The 26319-nt window shown below is 36.1% G+C and overlaps 1 protein-coding gene across 2 annotated transcripts; it reads left to right on the forward strand.

Moving 5' to 3' along the window:
• Nucleotides 1-100: 100 nt before the first annotated feature.
• chchd7 (coiled-coil-helix-coiled-coil-helix domain containing 7) lies at nucleotides 101-22751 on the forward strand. Of its 2 annotated transcripts, XM_028803546.2 has the most exons (4): nucleotides 146-281; nucleotides 10392-10459; nucleotides 16536-16634; nucleotides 22502-22751. In XM_028803546.2, exons 2-4 carry the CDS (start codon nucleotides 10415-10417, stop codon nucleotides 22604-22606), a joined length of 249 nt encoding a protein of 82 aa, XP_028659379.1. In that variant the 5' UTR covers nucleotides 146-281; nucleotides 10392-10414; the 3' UTR covers nucleotides 22607-22751. The 2 variants fall into 2 exon arrangements, with proteins under 2 accessions (XP_028659378.1, XP_028659379.1); XM_028803545.2 differs by lacking the exon at nucleotides 10392-10459 and having other exon boundaries at nucleotides 101-281.
• Nucleotides 22752-26319: the final 3568 nt, after the last annotated feature.

Here is a 26319-nt window from a genome sequence, read left to right on the forward strand (position 1 = left end):
AATTTAATATGTCAATCACCCACTGCTCCGAAGGCGTGAGTTTGATATGTAGGGCGGGATGATGAGAAAAAAGTATCATTCTATTGGTGAATGCCCATGCTTGTCTTTCGCGAGGCGGGAAATCAATGTCATTTCGCTTTCTACCTTTGGTGCAAGAAGCTGTCAGTGTTTCTAAAAGAGCGCAAGCTAGGTTGCAGTGGTTCGTGCGTTTTGTAGATGTTAATGACGCCCCAACTAATGTAATCACCCTGTGCTGGAGTGAAATTTCTTGGGAAACTAAGGTATGTAACGTAAATGCACATGGGTGAATGAACACTTGTGCACAACCATTTCAGGGGGCTAATATAATGTTCAAACGTATTGTCCCTAGTAGAAATGCACATTTGTGTATGCTGTACAGTTTGTCCTCCAGCAAGTCATGTTCGCATCACCTGCACAACTGAGCTCAAAGAAGTAGCAAGCACGCTACTGAACGGCCTTTTCAAAATTACATTGATGTTGTCACGTTAATCTTTTTCACGGCAGAATACTATTTGGAGCGTGTATTGTCGAATTATAATAATAACTATTTAGTAAGAGTGATAACTACGGGAGCGTGTGTGAATATGTGCCTCGGGTGTCGACTTGTCCGAAGCTAGTTTCTACCTTACGTCCAGTGCTGTACGTGACCAGGAATTGGATAAGCAGGTTAAAAAATGGGTGAATGGAAGAACAAGTTGCCCTTTGGGAGTGAATGAAAAGTACCCGAATTCGTACATATGCTAAAAGACCACTACTGCAACTCACCTTGGAACATGATCTGGAACGATGGTTGAGGCGTATAGCCCTTCAGAATAACAAAATTACCCTCACATCATCTTTGAGCCTTTTGAGTCTGACCTCACTGTTGCATTGTTATTTTAACATTGTAGTACATGTTGAAGCCGTGCGGTCGGATAAAGGGTTTGGTTGTAAGGACCACTTTATTCATTTTGCAGCTAAGTATTAACCTGTGTGGGTCGTAAGAGACGCTGGACTGAATCTCTACATTTAAAGGGAAAATTGGTTTGTGTTTTCAGTTTCCAAACGTAACGTCGCAGTTTTACATTGCATGACCTAACGTAACATACTGGAACTCTTCGGGGAACTGGCACCTGTCGGACCAACTAAGAAACGGGTCACAAACCCCAGCACTGGACCAAATGTAGAAAGTGGTAGCCGATAAAAGAAGGGAGAATATGCTACCCATTACCATGGATTCGTGATGCCGCAGCTCTAAGCACTGCACCACCATGCTTACAATAAGCTAGTCTGTTACCCAAAAGGATAGATGTTGAAAAACCATGAAAATTAGTGCAGGAATTATTGATGACACGACACCAAAAACATTGCGTTACACACGTTTGATTTTGTTTGTGTGTATGTATATATAAATGGTCCACTTTTTCATAGTAACTGATACATTTTTATCAAGATAACATTAAAAGTATAGCCAAGACATGACTGGTGTTTCTAATGGCTTTTACAGCTTGAAATGACTGCTTGTTAATTTATTATTCACTTACGACTGCAAAGCCCTTAGCTTGTAATTAATAATAAATGCTGATTGGTTATTGGAGAAACCTTTGTAATTGCATGATCACTGCTGATGAAAAACTAGTAATGTCTTGGCCATATTTCTCAGTTAATCATATCTTCATTAAAGAAGGTATACATTTCAAACAACAACTTGACCATTTCTAGGTGTGACCAAACCTTTGTGTAGTAGTAGTGTGTGTATGTGTATATATATATATATATATATATAATAAATATATATATGTGTGTGTGTGTGTGTGACTAGAGGTCTCTTTTAGATAGATAGATAGATATCTTGTCAGACATTCCTCAAAATCATCTATTGTTTATGTAAATTATATATATATATATATATATATATATATATATATATATATATATAAACAATTATTATACCTCTATCTGCACCTTTTAATATGTTAGATCTATTTTTAATGTGAACTTATACATACAATTGCACAGTACAGGCTGCTCACTGAGCTGCATTTCACTTTATACCCTAGAGTGTGTACATGTGACAAGAAATCAAATCTTGACTATATTTATATATATATATATATATATATATATATATATATATATATATATATACATAACAGTATTTATGTATTGTACATAGTAGTGTACAGTATACCAAATCAATTTGCAGGGAGAATAATATTGTTATTCAGACATCAGTTGGTATCACTGGTAAGAATTTTATGTTAAAAAGTAAAGTATAATATTATTTTATACATTGCATGCTTTGTGTCCAAATTGAATGCAACATTTATTTTTCCAAAGTTAGGAAATGGTTATCCAGTTTTATTTTGCTGAAGATTTTTGTTTTAGTAGAAGATATTCAAGCAAAGAGAAACAGCATGTTTTGCATATGAATGCTGTAATAGATCTGTATTTCAGAAAAAAATATCACAAGCATCCTGCTGGCAACTGGCTAATATGTGAAGAAGGTGACACATTTTTATTGAAAATGATTGTTCGATTCCTCTGCAATTCCTGAAGTACAAATTTAATAAAAACCTTTCGTTTTGCTGCTTTTGCTTAGATTTCTCAGCTGCTTTTGTCTCATTTTATCCCAGGTGAAAGTGAAACTGGCTGCTAAATATAGACAGTCTGTTCAAGTTTTTATTTTTTTATTTATTTTTTATGAAATGTTTTAATTGTTTTTCTTTAAATAACAGTTTATCAAATGTTTACCAAACATAATACAAAGGTACTGCAATGCACAGTTTTTCATATTTATTTTGATGCTTAATGCTTTTGGTCAATATGTAAAAACAAATGTAATTGAATCAAATTAATTTTAAAACATTTTTTTTATAAAGCCTAAACTGACTATAAAGAACTGAAGTGTACGAAGTTGCTGACCAACTGAATTAAGGCACATAAAGCTTTTTTTTTTTTTTTTAAAGACAAACTTGTAAACCTTGTGATTTAACACAGACAAATGTGTTAGGTTTATTTGAAAATCAAAAAATTGCCCCCTTTTGTGTGTGTGGGCCCTGCAGAAGACTTATGATCTATCTAGATTTGGTGTACATTTTGTGCCTGATGTTGCTAGGATGGGCTGTTGTTCCTCCCCCAACTCCTGAACTCAAAACTCGGTTTGAAAGATTGTAGTTGAGTAGAGAGTGATAAAGTGTTCATTTATCAAATTTATACTTTAACACTTTCTCCTGAAAGAACTATAGTTGTTTGTTTATTAGTTCTCTGTTTTATGTGAGAGTTATCTTTCTCAGAAACATCTTTGAGCAGTAATATGGGAAATATAAAAAAACAAAACATTAATCTCTGGAAAGAAGCAGATGCTGGGTTAGCTTTTTTGCTGGAATACAGTAACATCTATCCATTAACAATTCATCTTTCTTTATTTTGCTGTCAGAAGGTTCACAACCTATCCAGGAAACGTTTGTCGCAGGATAGGATCCAATCCTGAATGGTGTTACAAGTCATTTCTTTGCACACTTGCTTACTAGTCCATATGGGCCATTTTTATGGCAGACATTTAATCTATCTTTGGGATGTGGGTGGAAAAACAGTAGTAAAACCTGTGTAGACCAAATTTCAAATTCAAGATTCATGAAACTGTGAAACAACAGAACTGACCTTTATGCCTCTATATTTTCCCTACAATGATAATTTAAAATAGAAATTAAACTAATTACAAAGATTGCTAGATAAAACTTTTTCCAAGACAAGTAAGGAATATTCTTTTGGACATTTTTGAAAAGAATATGGTAAAATAGTCCTTAAAAGTTACTTGGGGCTTTGTAAGCATTTTTCAGTATTACAGGAGGAGGAGGGGACAAGCTACTAAAAAATTAATGAAATAGTAAAATAAATCAGTTTTACGAGAAAAGTAATCAAATATGCCCACATTTATTTATTCATTGTCAATACTTCATATACATTGTCTTAATCATAAGGTACTTGAACTGTAACAGCCCCAGGGCAAGAAAGACCAAATATTGGACCTAGATCATGGTAGAGGATGCATGCACCTGCACGCTCCTGACATTTTTGTAATATTAGGAAGAAATTTGCATTTTTAAAGCAAGGTCCATGTAAGTATGTAGAGATTTGGTGGGTTACTTGAAGATGGCACCCTACTTAAGAAATAAATATCGTTCAAGTGTTGTAAAAGAGTAGTGTCACTTACACACCCAAAGAAAATTTCTACATTTTCCAGCCAAGTCTGAAATTTTTGAAAACTTGGGCCGAAAGTTGCATTCTGTCTTAATGTATGGAGAATTGTTTTAGATTCTCTTAATAGTAATTATTTTTCTTGAGAAGCATTTTTTGGTTACTCCTCTGCAAATATTGACTAGAAAGCAAATATTAGAAAAAAGTTTATTTTTATTATTATTGTTGCAGTAGTTGTATTGTCGCATGTGCTTTTCTTAGGGGTTTCCCCATCACAGTCTCACTGCATAACCCAAAGCAAGTCTCTTAACGTAATTGCACACTATTTGTAAAAATATAAAAACAATTGTACTGGACACTTTTGATTTGTTAACTTGCTTCTGATAACTATAGTGTCAGCTTAATAAATAAATTAACAATGAATCCACACTTAGCAGTTTGTCACAAAAAAGAAATACTTTTAAGAAGAAACTGCAATGTTACATTCTGTTTAAATGTGCTTAATTTATAAACAGTTTTAGAGGCTGCAGATCATAAATGCATGTTTGTTTTAATCCATTTGAGTGAAAATTGGTTTGCATATCCTTGAATGGACTGGTGTCCTGTGCATAACGGCTCCTGTGTTGCTCACATTTGTCTTTAGATAATACTTTTCTCCCTGTTTGTAGGAAATTTAGTGTTAAATCCCAGTCTTTTCACTGACTTTCTGGAGTTTTAGGTTGATTGGTGACTTTTAATTGTCCCGTTGTTGGGGTGTGTTTTGAGTGCATATTTTGAAGGACTACTTGCACATCTGGAGTTGGATCCTTTTTTGCTCACAGGGATACCAAACTAGGCTTTAGTTGTGTGGCAGTTAATTGGATTGAGTTAGAACAGAGATGGATGGATACTTAATTAGTCTTCTTAAAGTTACTTTCCTAAGCTGAAATTACAATTTGTAATCAACCACTACAAATAAATTCTTTGCCAAGGTGTTCTACATCTCTATTATGGTGGTGTTTTTGTTTAAGTGTGCACATAATGCTATATGGTTTCATGAACAAATACAGTCATATGAAAAAGTTTGGGAACCCCTCTTACTTCTTTTGATTTTTGTTTATTATTGCCTGAGCTTTCAAAGTAACTACTTCCTTTTAATATATGACATGCCTTATGGAAACGGTAGTATTTCAGCAGTGACATTAAGTTTATTGGATTAACAGAAAATATACATCATGACAAAATTAGACAGGTGCATAAATTTGGGCACCCCAACAGAGATATTACATCAATACTTAGTTGATGTAATAGTTTCTATTACATCAACTTTTGCAAATATAACAGCATGTAGACGCCTTTGATGAGTGTCTGGATTCTGGATGGAGGTATTTTTGGCCATTCTTCCATACAAAATCTCTCCAGTTCAGTTAAACTTGATGGCTGCCAAGCATGGACAGCCTGCTTCAAATCATCCCATAGATTTTCGATGATATTCAAGTCAGGGGACTGTGACGGCCATTCCAGAACATTGTACTTCTCCCTCTGCAGGAATGCCTTTGTAGATTTCGAACTGTGTTTTGGGTCATTGTCTTGTCTTGTTGGAATATCCAACCCCTGTGTAACTTCAACTTTGTGACTGATGCTTGAACATTATGCTGAAGAATTTGTTAATATTGAGTTGAATTCATCCGACCCTTGACTTTAACAAGGGCCCTAGTCCGTGAACTAGCCACACATCCCAACTGCATGATGGAACCTCCACCAAATTTAACAGTAGGTAGCAGGTGTTTTTCTTGGAATGTGGTGTTCTTCTTCCGCCATGCAAAGCGCTTTTTGTTATGAACAAATAACTCAATTTTTGTCTCATTAGTCCAAAGCTCTTTGTTCCAAAATGAATCTAGCTTGTCTAAATGAGCATTTGCATACAACAAGTGACTCTGTGGCATGAGTACAGAAAGGGCTTCTTTCTCATCACCCTGCCATGCAGATGTTCTTTGTGCCAATTGTGCTGAATTGTAGAACGATGTACAGATACACCATCTGCAGCAAGATGTTCTTGCAGGTCTTTGGAGGTGATCTGTGGGTTGTCTGTAACCATTCTCACAATCCTGCGCATATGCCGCTCCTGTATTTTTCTTGGCCTGCCAGACCTGCTGGGTTTAACAGCAACTGTGCCTGTGGCCTTCCATTTCCTGATTACATTCCTTACATTTGAAACTGACAGTTTAAACCTCTGAGATATCTTTTTGTAGCCTTCCCCTAAACCATGATACTGAACAATCTTTGTTTTCAGATCTTTTGAGAGTTGCTTTGAGGATCCCATGCTGTCAGTCTTCAGTGGAGAGTCAAAGGGAAGCACAAATTGCAATTGACCACCTTAAATACCTTTTCTTATGACTGGACACACCTTGTCTATGAAGTTCAAGGCTTAATGAGCTAATCCAACCAATTTGGTGTTGCAGGTAATCAGCATTGAGCAGTTACATGCATTCAAATCAGCAAATTTGCTTCACTTAAAATATTTGTTTGGAAAACACCCCAGTACTCAGATGTTCCTAGGAAATAAAAGACATACCACTGTTATCTTTTTCGTTGAAAGTAGAGTAAATTATTATGCAGGCTGAGAGGGGTTCCCAAACTTTTTCATATGACTGTAATGTTTAATCCCTCCATTTGAGAATTAACTACTTTGTAAATTGTAGTCATACCTGATTTTCTTTGCTAATTTAATTATACTGACATTCAGATGCAGTATGGAGCCAATTAAGTAAGGACCAAAGTTTGGGGGTGGGGTTTGGTGTTGACATAAATAACGCTTTCACAGTTGGACTTGGGTCTCCATGTCATCTATACCAAACATCTTAAGGCAAGAACCAAATTCTAAATGGCAAATATTAAGTACCACATGTTCTTTGAAAGCATGGAATAAATATATCTGTTTTTTCTTTTGTGTGAATGATATGGCAGTGTTTAACTGTTTTCTGTTTTATCTTTATGATACACTTCTATTCTAGGCTCAGGTATGGAATTTGCATGAACCATCAGTATGTTGATTAGTTTTCTCACAGAATCTTAACATTTGCTCCTAGACAGCTATCCGTTTACTGCTGTACTGTGATTGTCCAGCCCCCTTCATGCAAATATGGATAAATGTATGGAGAAGGATGGGTGGCTGTGTGGATAAATAATGTGTTTCCATGGTTATGCAATGGTAGCACTAATGCCTCACAATAAGAAATTTGAGGTCCACATCCCAGCCTCTTCCAGCATTGTGTTTTCATTTTCTCCTCATGTCCGAATGGGTTTCCTACCACATACCAAATACATGCCGGTTCAGTAGAGTGGCAAAGTTATTTGGCCCTTGTGCGTGTGGAGGTTTGTTTGTGTGTTTGTCCTTCAATAGACTGGTGCCCTGTCCAGGGATTGTACCCTGGTTACTCTCTGCTTACTGAGGTAGACTTCAGCTTCCTTGCGACCCTGGTCATCATTTAATATGTTTAGAAAATAAATGATTAGATGACTGTTTTTATCATTTAATAGTGCTTGTAATAAAAAGACCAGCATTTGCTGACTCTGAACTTAGCACAGCTGCTTCAAACCTGTAGAGTCCTGGGGCCTCATGTATAACGCCGTGCGTAGAATTCACTCTATAACATGGTGTACGGACAAAAGCGGAAATGTGCTTACACACAAAAAAATCCTGATGCATAAATCTGTGCGAATGCCAACTTCCACGTTCTTCCGCTACATAAATCCCAGTCAGCGTGAAAGTAACGCACATGCACGTGCCTGCTGTCCCGTCCCAACTCCTCCCAGAATTACGCCTCTTTGAATATGCAAATCAATATAAATAGCCCTTAAGTGTAGCCTTCTGTTAAAAGACAATGGCAAAAGCACAGGGGAAAATAGAGTAATTTCAGCGAATACCAAGTGGAGGCAAGGAAAAACATACTATTTGTTGGTTTAAACAGTGATATAGTCAATAAAAGGAAGTTGATCGAGTGACATAGAGTGTCGGAGAAACTCGAAAGCTCAAGTTCACAAAGTCGCACAGTGCCCAAAATAAAGAAGTTATCAGATATCAAAGTCGCCGTGAAAAGGTGAGTTGTAGCCCATCGTCTGAGTGTCATATGAAAGCTTATTAGGGTACAGAGAAAAAAAATAGGTACACAGTGGGGAAAAAAGCACAAAATGTCAACTTTAATCTTGAAATTTCCACTTTAATCACGTAGTTTATTTTGTCATTAAAGTAGAACATCATAAATTTCATCTTAAAATCGTTTAATTTACTAGTTTCTTAAATCCCATTGTAACTAAAGTAGTATGTTAAATGCATTGTTTCGTATTTGATCTTCTATGTGCTATATGTGCACTACCTGCTTCTTAAATGGGCTTTCTCTTCCTCCAACAGGACACAGAATCCATTACATTCGTAATATTACAGCTCTCTGAATAATTAAAATACTGAGCTGTATACGTGATATCATTTTCATGATGATAGGAGTTAAAGCATGTTATTAAACATGGGAACACGGTGGCACAGTGATAGTGACAAACAGGCGCCTCATTCACAGATTGTTCCTGCCTCCCGCAAGATGCTTGTTGCGCCATGCGCGACCTTCGATGTAATAATTTATTGCAGCAGTACTGTCTCTTTCAAACGTACTAACTTGGTTACTTTTCTTTCTCCAAGTAACAAATCGCCACACAATCAGCTCTGTAATAGATGTTAAGCCATCTGTAAGCTTAGAACGCCGATTCTTCAAAACTTTTAAGAAACATTGAAATATCTTTGTAGTACATGTTTAATTATTCTATCCATCTGTCTTTCCACAGTGTCGCGCCATTCCCAGCAAGAATACAGCGCGAGGCAGGAACAATTCGTGAACGGAGTACCAGCTCCTTGCTAGCGCTGCAGCACCGTGTCCTCACGTTTAATTATTAACAATATAGATTATTTAAATGAAAAGTTTTATCTGTATAATATAATAAACATATTTTGCTGCATTTCATCTTAAAAATGATATTGTCATCATATGTAAATATGTACGCGCTTTATAAAGTGGCGCAGGTTGTGCAATATTATAACTGTATCACAAGTTTACAGTGAGGTAATTGTACTTGTAAGTACAAACAGTTCTATAAGGAGCACTTGATGGATTGATTGAGTGCGTTTATAGTTCTTGGGATGAAACTGTTTCTGAACCGCGAGGTCGGTACAGGAAAGGCTCTGAAGCATTTGTCATATGGGAGCAGTTTGAAAAGCGAATGCCTGAGGCAGCATGTGCTTGATTCTGTATACCGATAATTCTCTTTCCTATCAGCTGCTCCGAGTGGTGCAGTGAGAGTAACAATGCTAAAGCAGCTATGGTATTTGGAATAGTTTGGCCATTCCGTGGACCATTATATTGTTACAGGTTAATTACAATCAGATGCCTTTAAACTAATAAACAATATGGGGTTAATTTCAGTGTATTTATAAAGTCACGTTAGGGATGTGGATCTGAAAAAGAAAGGGAAACCACACTGGAACAGTAGCACTGCTTTGATGCTGGGTGCCACCAGTTTGCAAAACCGAGTGGATAACTTGCATACACCAGGGTTTGAGCTGCTGTGAAAATGTGCGTGGCTTTACGCTAAGTTTAGGTTTTATACATCGCGATTTCAGTGTGGAAACGGGCTTACGCAACATTTTTGTGCGTACCCACCGTTTATACATGAGGCCCCTGGTGATTTTCATGTTTTCCCAATGTCACCATGAGATTTCCTTCTGGGTACTCTGGGATTCATTGCACACATACCAAGATGCAAATATTCTTGTTTGCAGTAATATACTCTGATATTATATACTAGCTTCCCATCCAGAGTTCGTTCTTGTGTGGCTCCTCATACTGCCACTAAGCGGTTTCATAAATTGATGGAAGGAGTACCTTGGCAGATATTGAAGGATTTCTAAAAATATTTAGTGTTCTGTCAGTTTAGTATATTTTTTGATTAATTTGGATTTTGACCAAAAGAACTAAGGAAGAAAAGGCAAAGGATTTTAAGAAAGTGATTCAAAGTTATATTTTCCTTTGACTCATAGAAAAAACTTCACTGTTAATCTTCTTGAGCAACCCATACTAAATTGCTTATGATAAGTGAGGCAATTGAACCAGGTAAGTGTTGTCCAGTGGTTTTATTATTGTTAATTTTTTTTTGTTTGTTTGTAGACTGCTTAAGGGAATTTAAGAAGATGGCTAGGAAACTTAGAGACAGCGACATTAATCCGTGCTTAGAGGTAAGAGTGCACTCTGTATAATTTTAATAGTTGTTGAAGACCTCACCAAAGCTTAATATACTACAACTAACATTTTCATGATGTTTGTGTGTTTGTTATACACAAAAAGATGCAAAGTATTTGTTTTTGTTTTCAATTTTTTAAAACTCTTTCAATATTATTATTTTTTTTACATTTTTTTACTTTTTCATATACGAGATATGGCACACACACGTGTATGTGTGTGAATGTGCCCTGGGATGACTGGTATCCCAGCCAGATTTAGTTTATTTTTTTACCTGTTGTTTTCAGGATAAGTTCCTTTCTTTTAATTGGATGAAGCAGGTTTGAAGGAATTATTGTTCGAAATTTATTTTTAATCTGCCACTAACATTTATATTTCTCCTGAACAGTTTTACATTATACCACAGCCATATTTTATATTTTTTAGGGTAGAATAATGTTTTCAGACTTTTTTACGTCTGTCATATACTTTATTCTCAAATGCGGTGCTGAGCACAGTCAATTCTATTATTTATCACAAATGAAGAAAATCATTATTGAATAAAACAAAGGCATGTAGTGGTTATTTTGGAAATGATATAGAAATAAAATAACTATTTTCTTAATGAAATATCAATAAATATAGAAAAGAAAGCAAGAAACAGGTGGGATTTGTACAGATTTCACTACCTGTATCTAGTATTCAAGCCCATGGGTCTGGAGCGGTGAGGCAGTAGCACTAGCCACAGTGTTAACTTTCAATCAGTCGGTTAGTATTTATTTTATGTAGCTACTACATTATCAGTATTATGACATAGTTCTTTTGGGAATAAAATTAATACATTATCTTGTAGGAGGATCCATGCATGTCTGGCAAAGGCAGTAAAATGAACTAAAAAAAATACAGTGAAATAAAGATGCAGAATAGGGTTGAAATTATGTGCCAGCACTTAAAAAGGTCATTTATGGAAGGCAGTAAATAACATGCTGTGATATACACACAGTGACACCTATACATTGAAACTGCAATAACCAACTAGACTGATATTTTATATTGTGTGCACTTAATATTGTATTAAAGGAAAACTCCACCTAATAATGATAATGGTTTTTAATCCGTTATTTACTTTGTGTTATTTGTAGTAATGGAGAAGAAAAGTTTTGGATATCATGCTTTTGTGGAAAATGGAGATAACAAAAGTTTCAGACACAGTAGGCTTCTATGGGGACCAACACTAAACGCTATTGAAACACCCATGTAAAAGTCTCAATTTTATTGTGTTGCATAATCCATATGTCAGATATCCAATCTTATGCACATAACATCCCAAACACACATTTTTGCTAAACTTCTGTCAAAGGAGCTTGTTCAAAAGAGATTGAGGTTTTGAAATGAAGACCTGTCCATCCCCTCCGCCTCTTTATCCAAATTTTCCATAAAAACATGAGATTGATCATTTTTCTGAGCCATTACAATAAACAACATGAAGTAAGTAACAGATTAAAACATTTTTTGGGAGGAGTATTCTATTAATAAATATATTTTACAGTGTAGTTTGAGGTAAATGCTATACTATATGATAGAAGTAAATTACAGATGAATTGCATTTAGTTTACATGAAAAATTCTATCAACAAGTAATTTCCATCCATCCATTCATTCATTCTTCAACTTGCTTATAGTTTGGGGATACAGGGGCCTGGAGTCTGTCCGAGCAGCATCAGGCTCAAGGTAGGAACCATATGTAGATGGTATGCCAATCAAAAGCTAACTAGTCTAGAAAATATTTATTTAACTCTTCAGCCATGAGCTTTTCTATAGTTATTATGAAAAAAAACTCTTACTAGATACATTTAAGCTACTGTATGTTTTAAGTTTTGTCATGTGATGTTTACAACACACATACAAAAAGTATGGGATATTTTTTATCTTTATGATGCCAAAAGTCAAAATATTATGTAAGGAAAGTATTGAATATGGATTACATTTGTCAATAATGAAGCCTATTCAATATTCATAAACTTAAATCACTAGTATCTTATGTTTTTAATTATGGTAAAGGTTACAAAACTCTGCATTTCTTTCCTGCACTTATGAATGGAAAGCCGGTTGTTGTTATAGTGCGTGAGAGTGCAGTTCTGAGTGGCTGAACAATGAGCTCTGCCAAGGAACTAGCTTTTTTTTTCTTTCTCTGCACTATATTCTGGATTTTCACAGATCTCTGTGTAGTCAGCTGTGAGGGCATTGTCCTGGTTTGAACTCCAAACCACATTTCCATTTCCTCGTGAGTCACAAAAGGGCTGGAAAAAGCAAAATTGAAGGAGACAACTTGGTTAATTCTGTACATCAGTCTTATTATGCATACAAAATTAAAAAGGAATTGTCATCATTTCACACCTGTTAATTATAGACTTTTTATCAGTTGATCAAAGTACATGCAAGAATAAATGATAAAAATTACTTACTGTTTCACAACATTTAAAAAGTAATCTTAAATGAATTGTTTAAGTGGTGTATAAATGATTGAAGAATCAACATTATGCAGTAACTATTGAAAATATGGAACACTATTCTTAAAGTCCATAGCCCCATTGCTCAGCTGGGTTACATATTGTGGTACATATGAGTGTTTTGTCCATATTTCCTTTCAATAGTTTCTCTTGTTGCCCGGCTACTATACAGTATATTTAAGTGTGTTTATTTAGAGTGCATCCTGAAAGTATTCCCAGCGCATCACTTTTTCCACCTTTTGTTATGTTACAGCCTTATTCCAAAATGGATTAAATTCATTTTTTTCCTCAGAATTCTACACACAACACCCCATAATGACAACATGAAAAAAGTTTACTTGAGGTTTTTGCAAATTTATTAAAAGTAATAAAACTGAGAAATCACATGTACATATGTATTCACAGCCTTTGCTCAATACTTTGTCGATGCACCTTTGGCAGCAATTACAGCCTCAAGTCTTGTTGAATATGATGCCACAAGCTTGGCACACCTATCCTTGGCCAGTTTCACCCATTTCTCTTTGCAGCACCTCTCAAACTCCATCAGGTTGGATGGGAAGCGTCGGTGCACAGCCATTTTAAGATCTCTCCAGAGATGTCCAATCGGATTCAAGTCTGGGCTCTGGCTGGGCCACTCAAGGACATTCACAGAGTTGTGTGCTTAGGGTCGTTGTCCTGCTGAAAGATGAACCGTCGCCCCAGTCTGAGGTCAAGAGCGCTCTGGAGCAGGTTTTCATCCAGGATGTCTCTGTACATTGCTGCAGTCATCTTTCCCTTTATCCTGACTAGGCTCCCAGTCCCTGCCGCTGAAAAACATCCCCACAGCATGATGCTGCCACCACCATGCTTCACTGTAGGGATGGTATTGGCCTGGTGAAGAGCGGTGCATGGTTTCCTCCAAATGCAACGCCTGGCATTCACACCAAAGAGTTCAATCTTTGTCTCATCAGACCAGAGAATTTTCTTTCTCATGGTCTGAGAGTCCTTCAGGTGCCTTTTGGCAAACTCCAGGCAGGCTGCCATGTGTCTTTTACTAAGTAGTGGCTTCCGTCTGGCCACTCTACCATACAGGCCTGATTGGTGGATTGCTGCAGAGATGGTTGTCCATCTGGAAGGTTCACCTCTCTCCACAAAGGACCTCTGGAGCTCTGACAGAGTGACCATCGGGTTCTTGGTCACCTCCTTGACTAAGGCCCTTCTCCCCCATTCGCTCACTTTAGATGGCCGGCCAGCTCTAGGAAGAGTCCTGGTGGTTTCGAACTTCTTTCACTTACGGATGATGGAGGCCACTGTGCTCATTGGGACCTTCAAAGCAGCAGAAATTTTTCTGTAACCTTCCCCAGATTTGTGCCTCGAGACAATCCTGTCTCAGAGGTGTACAGACAATTCCTTTGACTTCATGCTTGGTTTGTGCTCTGACATGAACTGTCAACTGTGGGACCTTATATAGACAGGTGTGTTCCTTTCCAAATCATGTCCAGTCAACTGAATTTACCACAGGTGGACTCCAATTAAGCTGCAGAAACATCTCAAGGATGATCAGGGGAAACAGGATGCAACTGAGCTCAATTTTGAGCTTCATGGCAAAGGCTGTAAATACTTATGTACATGTGCTTTCTCAATTTTTTTATTTTTAATAAATTTGCAAAAACCTCAAGTAAACTTTTTTCACGTTGTCATTATGGGGTGTTGTGTGTAGAATTCTGAGGAAAAAAATGAATTTAATCCATTTTGGAATAAGGCTGTAACATAAGAAAATGTGGAAAAAGTGATGTGCTGTGAATACTTTCCGGATGCACTGTATATGCTTAGCAAAGAGCGGTATTAATTTATTTTGCACTAGAATTGAGTGGTATCATTATAATTATATTTACTTCCAAAAAATAAATAATAAACTCATACTCTCAATGCCAGTGTTTTGTTTTGGAATTATCTATATTGTAAAAAGCTTAATGTCTTTTCACTGGATTAAATATTAGCTGAATAATTATTGTTTAAAAAAAAAAAAAAAGACAAGCACCTGTTACATTAATTACTGCAGTGACATCACCGTACCGTGACGGGCTAAAGTTAGTGGACCTTTCAGGACTGCACGAACATTTTAGATCTACAGGCTAAATCACTTATTTCTTTATTCCGAATTGTATAAAGAAATCATGGGAGCATCTCAAATGTGGAAGACTGGAAAATGTAAATATGGGTGCACCAGGTGAACTTCAAAAGCAGGGTCAAATCATTTACAAATGTCTGTAAAATCTGTTGGTCCCCAACTTTTGTAAGAAATTCATCCAGATATGGACAATTTATTGTGGTAGGTCTATAGTTGTGCACTTCCTGGTTTGTGCCTATTGCATCACTTTACGTTTACAAATATTTCAAAGTATACACTGTATTAATGTATAAATAATTTTGCATTATTGTGTGTCTCCTTGGGGCGCACGGTGGCGCAGTGGTAGCGCTGCTGCCTCGCAGTAAGGAGACCCAGGTTCGCTTCCCGGGTCCTCCCTGCGTGGAGTTTGCATGTTCTCCCCGTGTCTGCGTGGGTTTCCTCCGGGCACTCCGGTTTCCTCCCACAGTCCAAAGACATGCAGGTTAGGTCGATTGGCGATTCTAAATTGGCCCTAGTGTGTGCTTGGTGTGTGGGTGTTTGTGTGTGTGTCCTGCGGTGGGTTGGCGCCCTGCCCGGGATTGGTTCCCTGCCTTGCGCCCAGTGTTGGCTGGGATTGGCTCCAGCAGACCCCCATGACCCTGTGTTCGGATTCAGCGGGTTGGAAAATGGATGGATGGATGTGTGTCTCCTACCAGATTTTAAAACTGGGTTTGCTTATTTTCTTTATACATATAGATGAATTATTAAAATTTATTTTAAGTATGACATTTAAGAAATCTTGAAAGAAATAATATGTAATCAAGATCTTAACTATGTACTGTAATAGGTGTATAGTATCATTCCTGGGTGATAAGTTGAAGGCGAATGTGAAATTATCCCAGTAAACGACTAAGCTTTATGTGTGTCTACTAAAGGATATAATTGTTGAACTCACTTAAAAGTTATTTTCTGCCAAATTGCAAAACAGATTTTGAACTGTTACATATTAGCACAATAAAATGTGAATTTATTTATATGTGCTTTTTAGGATTTTAATTCTTATTTATGCTAATGTTAGAAGTACTCAGACACCTAAAACGTTCTAACACAGATTTCTTGCTATTCTAAAGCCTCAATATGTACTTTGTAATTTCTCTCTTCATTTCTCAATCTCTTTGACGGTCGTCCCTTGAGGTCCCTTCTATATGAACATTTTTAGGTTATGCCTATAAACCCATCTTCTCAATTTAGCATTCAAATGAACTTGTGGTTAGTTTGTTAAATTTCTTTAATTTTTAGCAATGATTCTAACTAATTTCTGCTATACATTGTACTGTACTGTATTATATTGTTTTTCTGGGAGTAACCTACTAATTACTTTCATATACAGATACATTTTGTTCTGCAATAAAAGTCATATGGTGCCTTGTATAAGGAGTGCAAAAAGATACAATTAAGCAATTGTTAAAATTATGAATATTTTTCCCTCTCAAAGGAATCAGATGCTTCCAGGAAGTGCTTAGATATGAATAATTACAGCAAGGACAAGTGTACATTGTACTTCTTACACTATAAAAACTGCAGGGCATTTTGGGTAAGCATTTCCTTTGTATGTTTCGTTTTACAATATTGAGCAAGGTTGCATTTTGTTTTTAATTAAACATGCACACTGTATGTTGGGTTTATGTTGGATCTAAATGTGAGTAACACCTTAGCTTCAGTTCGGAGGTGGAAAAATGAATTTAAAAATTTTAAAGTAAATTTCACAGACTATGAGATGAATGGGAAACTGCAATCTTTATTTTAAATGTGTAATACTGTTTCTTTGTGAGAAACATGGGTATCAATGTTATTGAATTCTCATTATTTTTGGAAACTGCGTATGAATCTCCTTATTTAAGTACAACCTTAATCATAAGAACATGGTGTTTCAACAGGGTATAAAATGAGGCAACTACTCTAGATCCTTTTCTCATTTGTCATCATGGATAAAAGTTGAAGAATTAGTGAATAAAATTGGAAAACTGATTGGTAATGTTTACAAGTCAAGCAGTACATACAAAAAAGTAAAAGTGAAATATTCCAATTAGCTGTGTTAGGGCAAAATTCATAAGGTTAAATAGTTGTTTACTTGCCAAATAGAAGTTGTATGTGCCTTCTGTCTCATGGCATGGTAACGAAAATTCTGATAGAGGCAAAAAAAGAATACCAGAATCACAAATAAGCTGTTCATCCCAACAGGCTTTCTGAAATGGTTGACAGCTCAAAGTCCTAATTAATACCAGACCATTGAGAGTTTGATTGAAATCAGTCGCAATTAAGAGATGAGATCAAAACTGAACGCTTTTGTCAGACACACACACATATCATCATCATATGTGGCATCAAAAGAGTGATTTATACAAGCAAAGTAAGTTCATAATCCCTTTGAAATAAAACAGTGAATTTTGGATGTTTGGGCGGCACTGTAGCGCTGCTGCCTCGCGGTTAGAAGACCCGGGTTCACTTCCCTGGTCCTCCCTGCGTGGAGTTTGCATGTTCTACCCGTGTCTGCGTGGGTTTCCTCCGGGTACTCCGGTTTCCTCCCACAGTCCAAAGACATGCAGGTTAGGTGCATTGGCGATTCTAAATTGTCCGTAGTGGGTGCGTGTGTGTGTGTGTGTGTGTGTGTGTGCGTGTGCGTGTGTGCCTTACGGTGGGCTGGTGCCCTGCCCGGGGTTTGTTTCCTGCCTTGCGCCCTATGTTGGCTGGGATTGGCTGCAGCAGACCCCCGTGACCCTGATGTTAGGATATAGCTGGATGGATGGATTTTGGATGTTTTCTTTTAAGAAGTAATGTATTTTGGCATGGTTGTAGATTGACCTTCCAGCTAGCAATATATCCAAACACCTCTCACAATCAACAACACAAAGGGAGTGGATGTGGAGGTGGGGTATTGCTACAAGTACTTGGGTGTCTACATCAGTGACAGGGTGTACTGGTCTCATAGCACAGAGGAAATATATAATAAAGGGCAGAGCAGACTTTTTTCCTACATTCTTAGGTGACTGTGATCCTATAGTGTGGGTAGTGACACCCTTTACTTGTTGTGTAACTCTCTCTGTAGTGTGCTGAACTGGTATCATCACTTAAGTAGCTAGTAAAAAAAAACGGCTCAATTATAGGATGCAGTCTCAACTTGCTGGACGTAGTAACAGGCGAGAATGAAGACACAACTGAGTGCCGTTATTAACAATGCCACACATTCTCTCTGTCACACACAAGCAGTGAGTACTTTCAGATAATGAATAATTCAGCATTTGCGTGTGAAGAAACAATAATGGGGCTCCTTTGTACCAATGGCAATATGACTTTTAATGCCTCACTGTGACTGCTCTTTTTTTCTTAAGCCAAGTCAGTTTTGTTCTTTTTAGTTTTCTTTCTTCTTTTTTGGTAATTCTTGTGTGTATTTATTTGTTATAGTTTTTATGTGTTTAGTTATTTACTTATTTACTTATTAATTGAACTTCTGTAAAACGCCAAAGTTCCCCTAGTAGCAAGTGGATAGATAGAACTTTATCTGTCTGAATACAGAATACTGAATGTAAAAGTTTTACGGTAGCCATCTCAGCCTTAACTTTTAGACCACAGATGTTCAAATAACCTTAAATGTGCATTTCCTATATTTTGATCAAATTACCTATGAAAAATCTCAGCATAGTGGTATGGTCAAGAATGCCTTTAGACGATGCTTTCATAAGGCCTAAGACCTAGTGCTGCTGATGTACTTTTGCAAGAGGAACTGGCAAAAATTCTTGAGCACTTTTTGTAGCCATGATTTAATTTGCATTCTTGGATGCAAAATATAACATTAATTAGTTGTTGTGTGAAAACCAAGAAATCTACAGATCTCTGACAAGGTATATACATTTTTTAGAATAATTATGAAGAAAGGTTTTTCAGGAAAACCAAAATATACACTTTGAGAAATAATTAGATAATAATTATGGTCTTGATAGTTAACTTTGACTGCTGCTGTCACCCGATTTGATGCTAACACCTCTGAAACATTATCTAAGGCCCTTTTTGTGTCAATAAAACATTTTCTTGTAAAATATCTTATTTTTTTTCTCGCAATGTAAACAACTAAGGTAACTGTTGCCCAGATCCTTTCTCTGTGTGGGAAAGACACAGTTTTGCTAGTAATGTAACTTTGCTACACATGCACAAAACAGTAGAAGAAATTTCACATTTTAGAACAATATATTTGTTGATTTTATCACCTTGTTAACATTTAGGTTATTATACTTAAATAATGATAACTCATTCTTTAAATTAACTGTTGTATTGCCAACCATTAAGTTGTATTCTGGAAGAACAAACCCAAAAGCAGCTTAAATAATGCTCGGATGCATTAATTAATTTACAAGCATTGAGGTTATTTGAGTGTAAATTTTACACCTTGGGACTGCACAGTGGCTCACTGTTTAGTGCTACACTCTTTCCTCTCCAGCAGACTGGGTTTAGAGTCCAGTTCAGAGACTGCTTATGTGTAGTTTGTTCATTCTCCCTATATTGGATATTCTTCGGGTGTGCCAGTTTTTCCTTCCATATCCTAAAAAATCTGTACACGAGGCTAACTGGCAATTCTAAATTGACTGAGGTGGTGGTGTGAGGTGGTAATGTGTGCCTAGCAAAATAATAGCACTGTGTCCACCATTGTTTCCCACCTTAGGTCCAATACTTCTTGAGTTAGTTTAATTTCCATCTAACCCAGAAATTGGATTAATGAAGTTTATTATATTGTTAGATAGATGAATTTGGACAGTAGAGCAACTAAAATCATTTCGAAAGTAAAATATCACAAATTAATTTACTATATAGTTGCATGTAATTTCTGAAACTGAAACTATTTATGCAATACTGTTTTTTTTTTCTCTCCAGAATTTGAAAGTATGTTTATAATGACTATTTTCTGCATAGTATCTTGTTCAAATGGCATTTTTGCACCACTGTTTTAGGGCTGATGTGTTTTAAGTTTTGTATTATCATTGGAAATTCTTTAAAGATTTTTCTTATGCATTGAACACTAAAAAAATAATTGCTTCAGTGTGTGATTTTTTTTTTATGCATACTAAAAGCAAAAGGGTTTATACTGTACTTCTTTACCTTCAAATACATGTGGTCACATTGTGTCCTCAATTGTCTTTGTAAACATGGGGTTTTTGACTTGGGAACAGCTGCACAATAACTTGTAAGTATGTCACTCTTTTAAAACCTCTATTTGATCTATTTCAAACAAAGAGGGCATCAGACTTCATAATAAAAATACGTGGGAAATGTTTTTTTCCCTTATTCATTTTGCTTGACTGCTAGTTATTTACAAAATAAAAAATAAATCCACTCATTCCTCTTTCTAAATCCAGTGTCTTAAAAGTAGTGATGGGGAGCCAAAGTCCATGTAGTCTGCCTTATTTGCAATATGGGAATTAGCCATGGACGGGATGCTAATGCATCACTGCAAGGGACCATTCTGTGGAATCAACAGTCAACAAGACACATGCAACTTGTGTGATACTGGAAGAAACCAGAGCACTTGAAGACAAGGGGAGAAAGTTCAAACCCTACATAAATAGTGACCAGACTGGGAGTTGTCTCGGAGTATTTTTAGCTTTGAAGCAGCAGTGCTCTATGTACTTCACCACCACTGTGCTGCCCAATTAGTATGCTACTTCTCTGTTTAAAAGCAGCAGTGGTTCAGAAAATGTGTGTGTGTGTGTATATGTGTATAATAAAATATATACAGTGATATATATATATATATATTTTTATAACACAATCGATTATTTTTTATATAATCAATTTTGTTTGGCTTAAAATTGGTCCAGTAGCAAAATAGGAACAAACATTTTGTACATCTTTTCTTCATAGAAGATGCAATTACTAAATGTTTCTAAATTACAGGTTTAAAAGTGCAAATTAGTATAAACACAAAGCATTTTTGTAGTTACTGAAGCAAATTTTTATTTAAAAACAACAACTCTCTTAGCCACTGTAATAAGCATGTTACATCTGTGGTGAGAGTGTCATCTAAAAGACACAGAACATATGGAGTGAATTTAAGGAAGCTTCTGCACAGCAGTTACCCAGGCGGCTTTCATCACTAGAGCTGGGAAGGGAGAAGTGTTTTGTAAATTACAGTCCACTTTTGGTTTAATTAGCATCACTTGAGGCAGTAAAAGAATAAGGGGAAAAGGTACACTTTGCACTTTATTAAGATTACTCATTAAAGATTACATAGTTAACATCTGACTCTTGTGAATGTACAATTTCTGAAGAGCAATATAGCATGATTAAATATAACATCATTAAACACAGTTGCAAAGCAAATTTTTTTTGATTCTGCTGATTGTATTAATTTGCTGTTGTAGTATCTGTCATTAATTGGCACAGAAGCTCAGTAATAAACACTGCTGCTTCACAGCTGCAAGAACTTACTTTTGAATTCTGTTGTTATGTAGACTGCACATTTATTTTTTCTCATGTCTCTAGGTTCTGTGGTTTCCACCACAGTCCAGACATGTGCAGGTTAGTTTCAGTGATGAATCTAAATTGAACTGGTATGAGAGTGTCTTTATATAAATGTGCCCTATGATGGGCTGGTGTCTTATCCAGGGCTTTTTCCTGCCTTGACCTTGATAATGCCATGGTAGGTTGTAGCTCCCAAGAGCCTTGTAATTCAGTAAATGAGTTCTGAAAACAAATGGATGAGTTATGAATCAGTTTTTATGGAATGCCTTTAATTGTGTGTGCAGTTACCAAAACACAAGCCACCCTATTCATCCAGTGATATACTGTATTACTGTTTCTTTATGGCAAGGCAACAAATTCAAATGTTGTATGGTTACATTTTAGATAGTGTTTGTTGTTTGATTTAGTCACAACATTCACAGGCCCCACCAAATATTAAAATTTACATTTAGTTATTCTACCACAAAAGGTACACTGCCAGAACATCAAAAACCCAAATTGGTATTATTTATTTATTTATTTATTTTTTTACCTGGAATTGAGATATTTGCAGACAGATGTGCATTTTAAACTGTTAAGACTACAAATGTGCATTTTAAACTGTTAGTCTTCTATGTTTTATTTTTGTGTACTGTATGTCTTCAATTGGAAACAGTTTTTGGATACATTAGCTCTGTGGTAGCGCTTTGTCATTTATTTCGTAGCATTTTGTCTGTTTCATGGACTCACCATAAACTAATCTGTGTGCATCCTGACATATAAGGCAAGAAAATCAGTAGTAATTTCGATATTTTATGTACAATTACAAGTCATTATGTTTAGAGTTAGTCTAGGAAAATACTGACAGATTGAGGAACAGTTTGGTTTCACCTCTTGGTCATAACAAAAACAACTATATACTCAAAAGTTGCCTTTTGTCATTTATGTTTGCTTTTGTTTTCTGTCTTGCAGAACAATATAGCAGCACAGAGGAGGAGAGATGGAGTGAAACCAGTAATTCCACCTGCAGATGAGAGAGTGAGGATATTACAAGATATAGGAGGGAAACCATATTGAGCCAAACTTTAACTATGGAATAAATAGTAAATGTTTGAATATTCTCCTTATGAAGATAAGCTAACAAGTGAGAAGGCTTTTCATTTGTAGAAAAGTACTAAACTGTTTTATTGGCTTTATATTAAAAAAAAGATCTTTTTCCTTGGTGGGAAGATGAGAGTATCAGTTATTGTGTTTTAGCTACCAAAACCCTTTGATGGGTAGGTGAAAAAAAATCCAAAAATATCCAGAACAACAAAATCATAAATACAATTGCTGGAGGTACTGTATATTACAACATTTTATAAGTAGATAGAGCCCTTCTTTAGTTTACTCTGCATTTAAAGTTCATTGTGAAGCAACTACAGAACTATTTTTTTTCATAGAAAGGATTGACAATATTTAGATCTTAAGGTAAAGGATGCATCTGAACTATCTATGTAGGCTTACAGTAGGTCCTTTAATGTATGCTACACTATTGTTTGATATTCTAGTTATTTGTTCATGTGTTATTCATTATAAATTACTTTTTGATTAAAAGAACATGAGCAGTATCAACAGGGAGCATACAGTAATCAACTATATGGGAGACAAATAATGAGACAGTTTTCAAATAGATTTTTATTTGTTTTGTTTGTTCTTTATAGATTTTGGTACTATGATGCAACTAAAGATCACAAAGACATGTTTAGAGTAGTATGTGTGCAATCATCAGTGTGACTGAAGTCATCAGTTTTGTAATTGTAAATGACAGTGTTCTGCGATCAGTAGGACAGAACATAGCTGTACTAAGTGACTGAGAGATTATTTCTGGTGAAAAACCTTTGCTCAGAGGTCCTGTTATACTGGGTAAGAAATTATGTTTCTAACTTTCCTTTCTGTGCAGCTATGCATGCGGACACTTATTTTTTTAGCCAACCTTACATATCTTAAATTTCTACCATTTAATTTGATTAATCTAAAAACACTGTAGTATTGAGCCGAAGCGCACTCAAGCATTGTTTAAGAGAGTGTGTTACAGATTGTAGGTGACTTTTTTTTAATGTTTGAAAATGTGTCACTAAAAATATCAGCATGATAATTGAATTTCAGTATTATCGTTCAGTCTTAATTCATGATATGTATAGTAGCAATGACTGTTTGAATTAAGTATGCTTCCTTAAATGATGCCGAAATATATTTGCGCCATCATCTTTGTAAGCACAGGCTTTGTACCCAAGAAAACTATGGCGTCAACTGCAGGGTTTGTATTTGTCATCTCAAAAGAATTACTGAAGCAATTTTCCTACATTTTTAATGTTCTGTACTGTAGTATAAGTGAAGGGTAACTGAACAAAATAAAATTAGTTTTGAGTTTGATAAAAACAGTAATTGTTCCAAAATAGCACACCATAATCTTAAACAGAATGGGAGTAAATGTTTACTCAAAGTTTTAGACCCAATATTGCATTGAAAGAGTGGCATCATCCACATTAATAAAGGGGCAAGTGTCGGTGGGTCCATCAGTTTGCTCTGTCTCGGTCATTCCAACCAATGGCACTTTGTAAACAATTTTAGTATTGCGTTTTATTACTACATGCAAAATATGAGTTGGTGCACTGCAAATTTTTACTCTGAGGTCTATGCTGATAACTTTGATTTCAACCCTACATAGACAGATAGCAGTGGTAGTTCAGAATGGTAAATTTTTGGACTAAATATATACTTGGTCAATAACTACTGGATATGGTCCTTGGGTGTTTCAGGGCAGTGTACTGGCACATCTTCAAGGCTGGTGAGCCTGAATTTGAATAAGGGGTGTGTAAAAATTTAGTTGATGGGATTCCCAGTTTTGCTCACATCTGAAAAGAGAAAGAATACAGGATCTAAAAATGGGGGTTGAATTTTGATTTCATTCAGTCTGATTAGTTGGTGTTAGCAGGTGAAAGTCACAGATTGATGGATGGACAAAACAAGAAGCTGGTGCTGACCTTACTACAGTAGCTATAGTAATCATCTCAGAAATTTTTAACATGAGAGAAGAAATAAAAGTGTATATAGTACATTAGTGATTCCTATTGATACATTATTCACATGACTTTGGTAGAAAATTACTGTATTTCCTTGAATATTGTATTTTTGCAGGTTGGATTGATCTTTGTTTACTAAGCTTTAAATGAGGCCTCATGTCCAAATGCTAAAATGTTTCATTTTGCTTTTGGCAATGCATTATAATGGTTAACAGTCCTAATTACCCATAACCACCTCAAAGCTTTCTTTTGTGTCTTGTGCCAAACTATCATTCAGTGTAAGAGTGTACTGGATGCCGTTTATTTGTTTGAATCTGCAAATTGTGTAAAGTTGATCGACCCTGTTAAACTCAATTAATTGTGTACAAAAATGGATCAGTAATAAAGGTTGTTGGGAAGATCTGAATTTTTGTAATGAAGAAAACATTATTAATTGGCTTGCCAACAGAAGTGGATTTTAGGTGAAACTTTTGAATTGGAGGCTGTGTGTAAAATTATTTCATTTTCATACTCTACTTTTGAAAATTTATACAAAATTTTAAATTTGTTTTTCTCAAAGATGTTCTGAAAACTTATTACATTTTTAAAAGCTTAAAGATCAGTGGGAGATTAATTTTTTAATGTAACATACCGTTCTTCAAGCAGCTTAATTAAATTCATGGACAGGAGTGGATTATTATTATTTTTTTTTAACTCTTCTTCTAATTCCTGAACTTGTTTAATTTATTATTCAGAACTCCTCCACAATTAAGAAATCTGATAAGCACTGCTTGCAGAATTGGCTAGTGTAATATGTGGTGTTCTGTTTGTTCATTATCTCAAAGGAATGTGGGAAGCCTAACCTAATCTATATATATAAAATTCTTTTCGCGTTTGAAACGGAAATGACGTATGACCACGCGATATGGAAATTACGTAAAAGTGGTAAACACAAACACGCCGATCTATCCCATACAAGTGCGCCCCGCGTCGCCCTCCTCTCTGGACTCCAGCGCTGACCCGTCCGCCTCTAGGCGCGTTCTCACAGAGAAGACTGCCACATTGTAACTTTTTTTTATTTCGCAGTACTTGATAGTAGAAGAGATGAACAAAACAGCTTTGCGTCTTTCTACTTTTTAACTGCGCCGAGCTGTAAACAATGTGAAGACGAGACTGCCTTCAGCGGCGAGGGGTCGTAAGAACAAAGTGGACCCTGGGAGGTGTGGAATGTCGGGCTTTTCCTCCGGGTCAACAGCTTTGCAGTTTCGGGCAGCGTCCTCTCTTCTTGCACTGTTTGTCACACTTCATGTGCCCCGTTGGCTCCTGGGATAGTGGAAATCTTTGCGAATAAGTGTAATCGGTGCTATCGAAGTGGGACTCTCTTGGTAAACTGTCCCTTAAGATGAATTCGGGTCACTAAAACCCTGCAATATTCAAGGTTGCTTTTGTGATGAATTCTTTTAATAAGATGAAGGGTTTACATCTAAAAAGATGTACCTACCTCTTCATGTTAAGTATTGGACTTGGGAATTATTTGGACCTTCTGCCCGTTAAGCACGGAAAGGCAGCGTCCACTTTTCTCAGAATAATTTTTCTCTTAAATCACAGGCACATAGTGTAAGGTTGTCAAGCAGGTACTTTGCCCGAAACCACTACAGCAGTACTCAGTGTATCTTTACTTCTTAAATGTTAATGTTTGACTGTTTAATAATTTATACGCTTCTTATATCTTCTTAAAATTATTTT

Source organism: Erpetoichthys calabaricus, chromosome 6, assembly GCF_900747795.2.
Source record: "Erpetoichthys calabaricus chromosome 6, fErpCal1.3, whole genome shotgun sequence".
In the NCBI taxonomy this organism is placed as follows: Eukaryota; Metazoa; Chordata; class Cladistia; order Polypteriformes; family Polypteridae; genus Erpetoichthys; species Erpetoichthys calabaricus.

What these genes read in the sequence shown, in the direction of transcription:
- chchd7 (XM_028803545.2), top strand. Translation starts at nt 126, where the DNA reads ATGTCATTTCGCTTTCTACCTTTGGTGCAAGAAGCTGTCAGTGTTTCT. An exon ending in AAATTTCTTGGGAAACTAAG is followed by an intron (nt 282 to 16,535) that starts GTATGTAACGTA and finishes TCCCTCTCAAAG; the next exon opens with GAATCAGATGCTTCCAGGAA. An exon ending in AAAACTGCAGGGCATTTTGG is followed by an intron (nt 16,635 to 22,501) that starts GTAAGCATTTCC and finishes TCTGTCTTGCAG; the next exon opens with AACAATATAGCAGCACAGAG.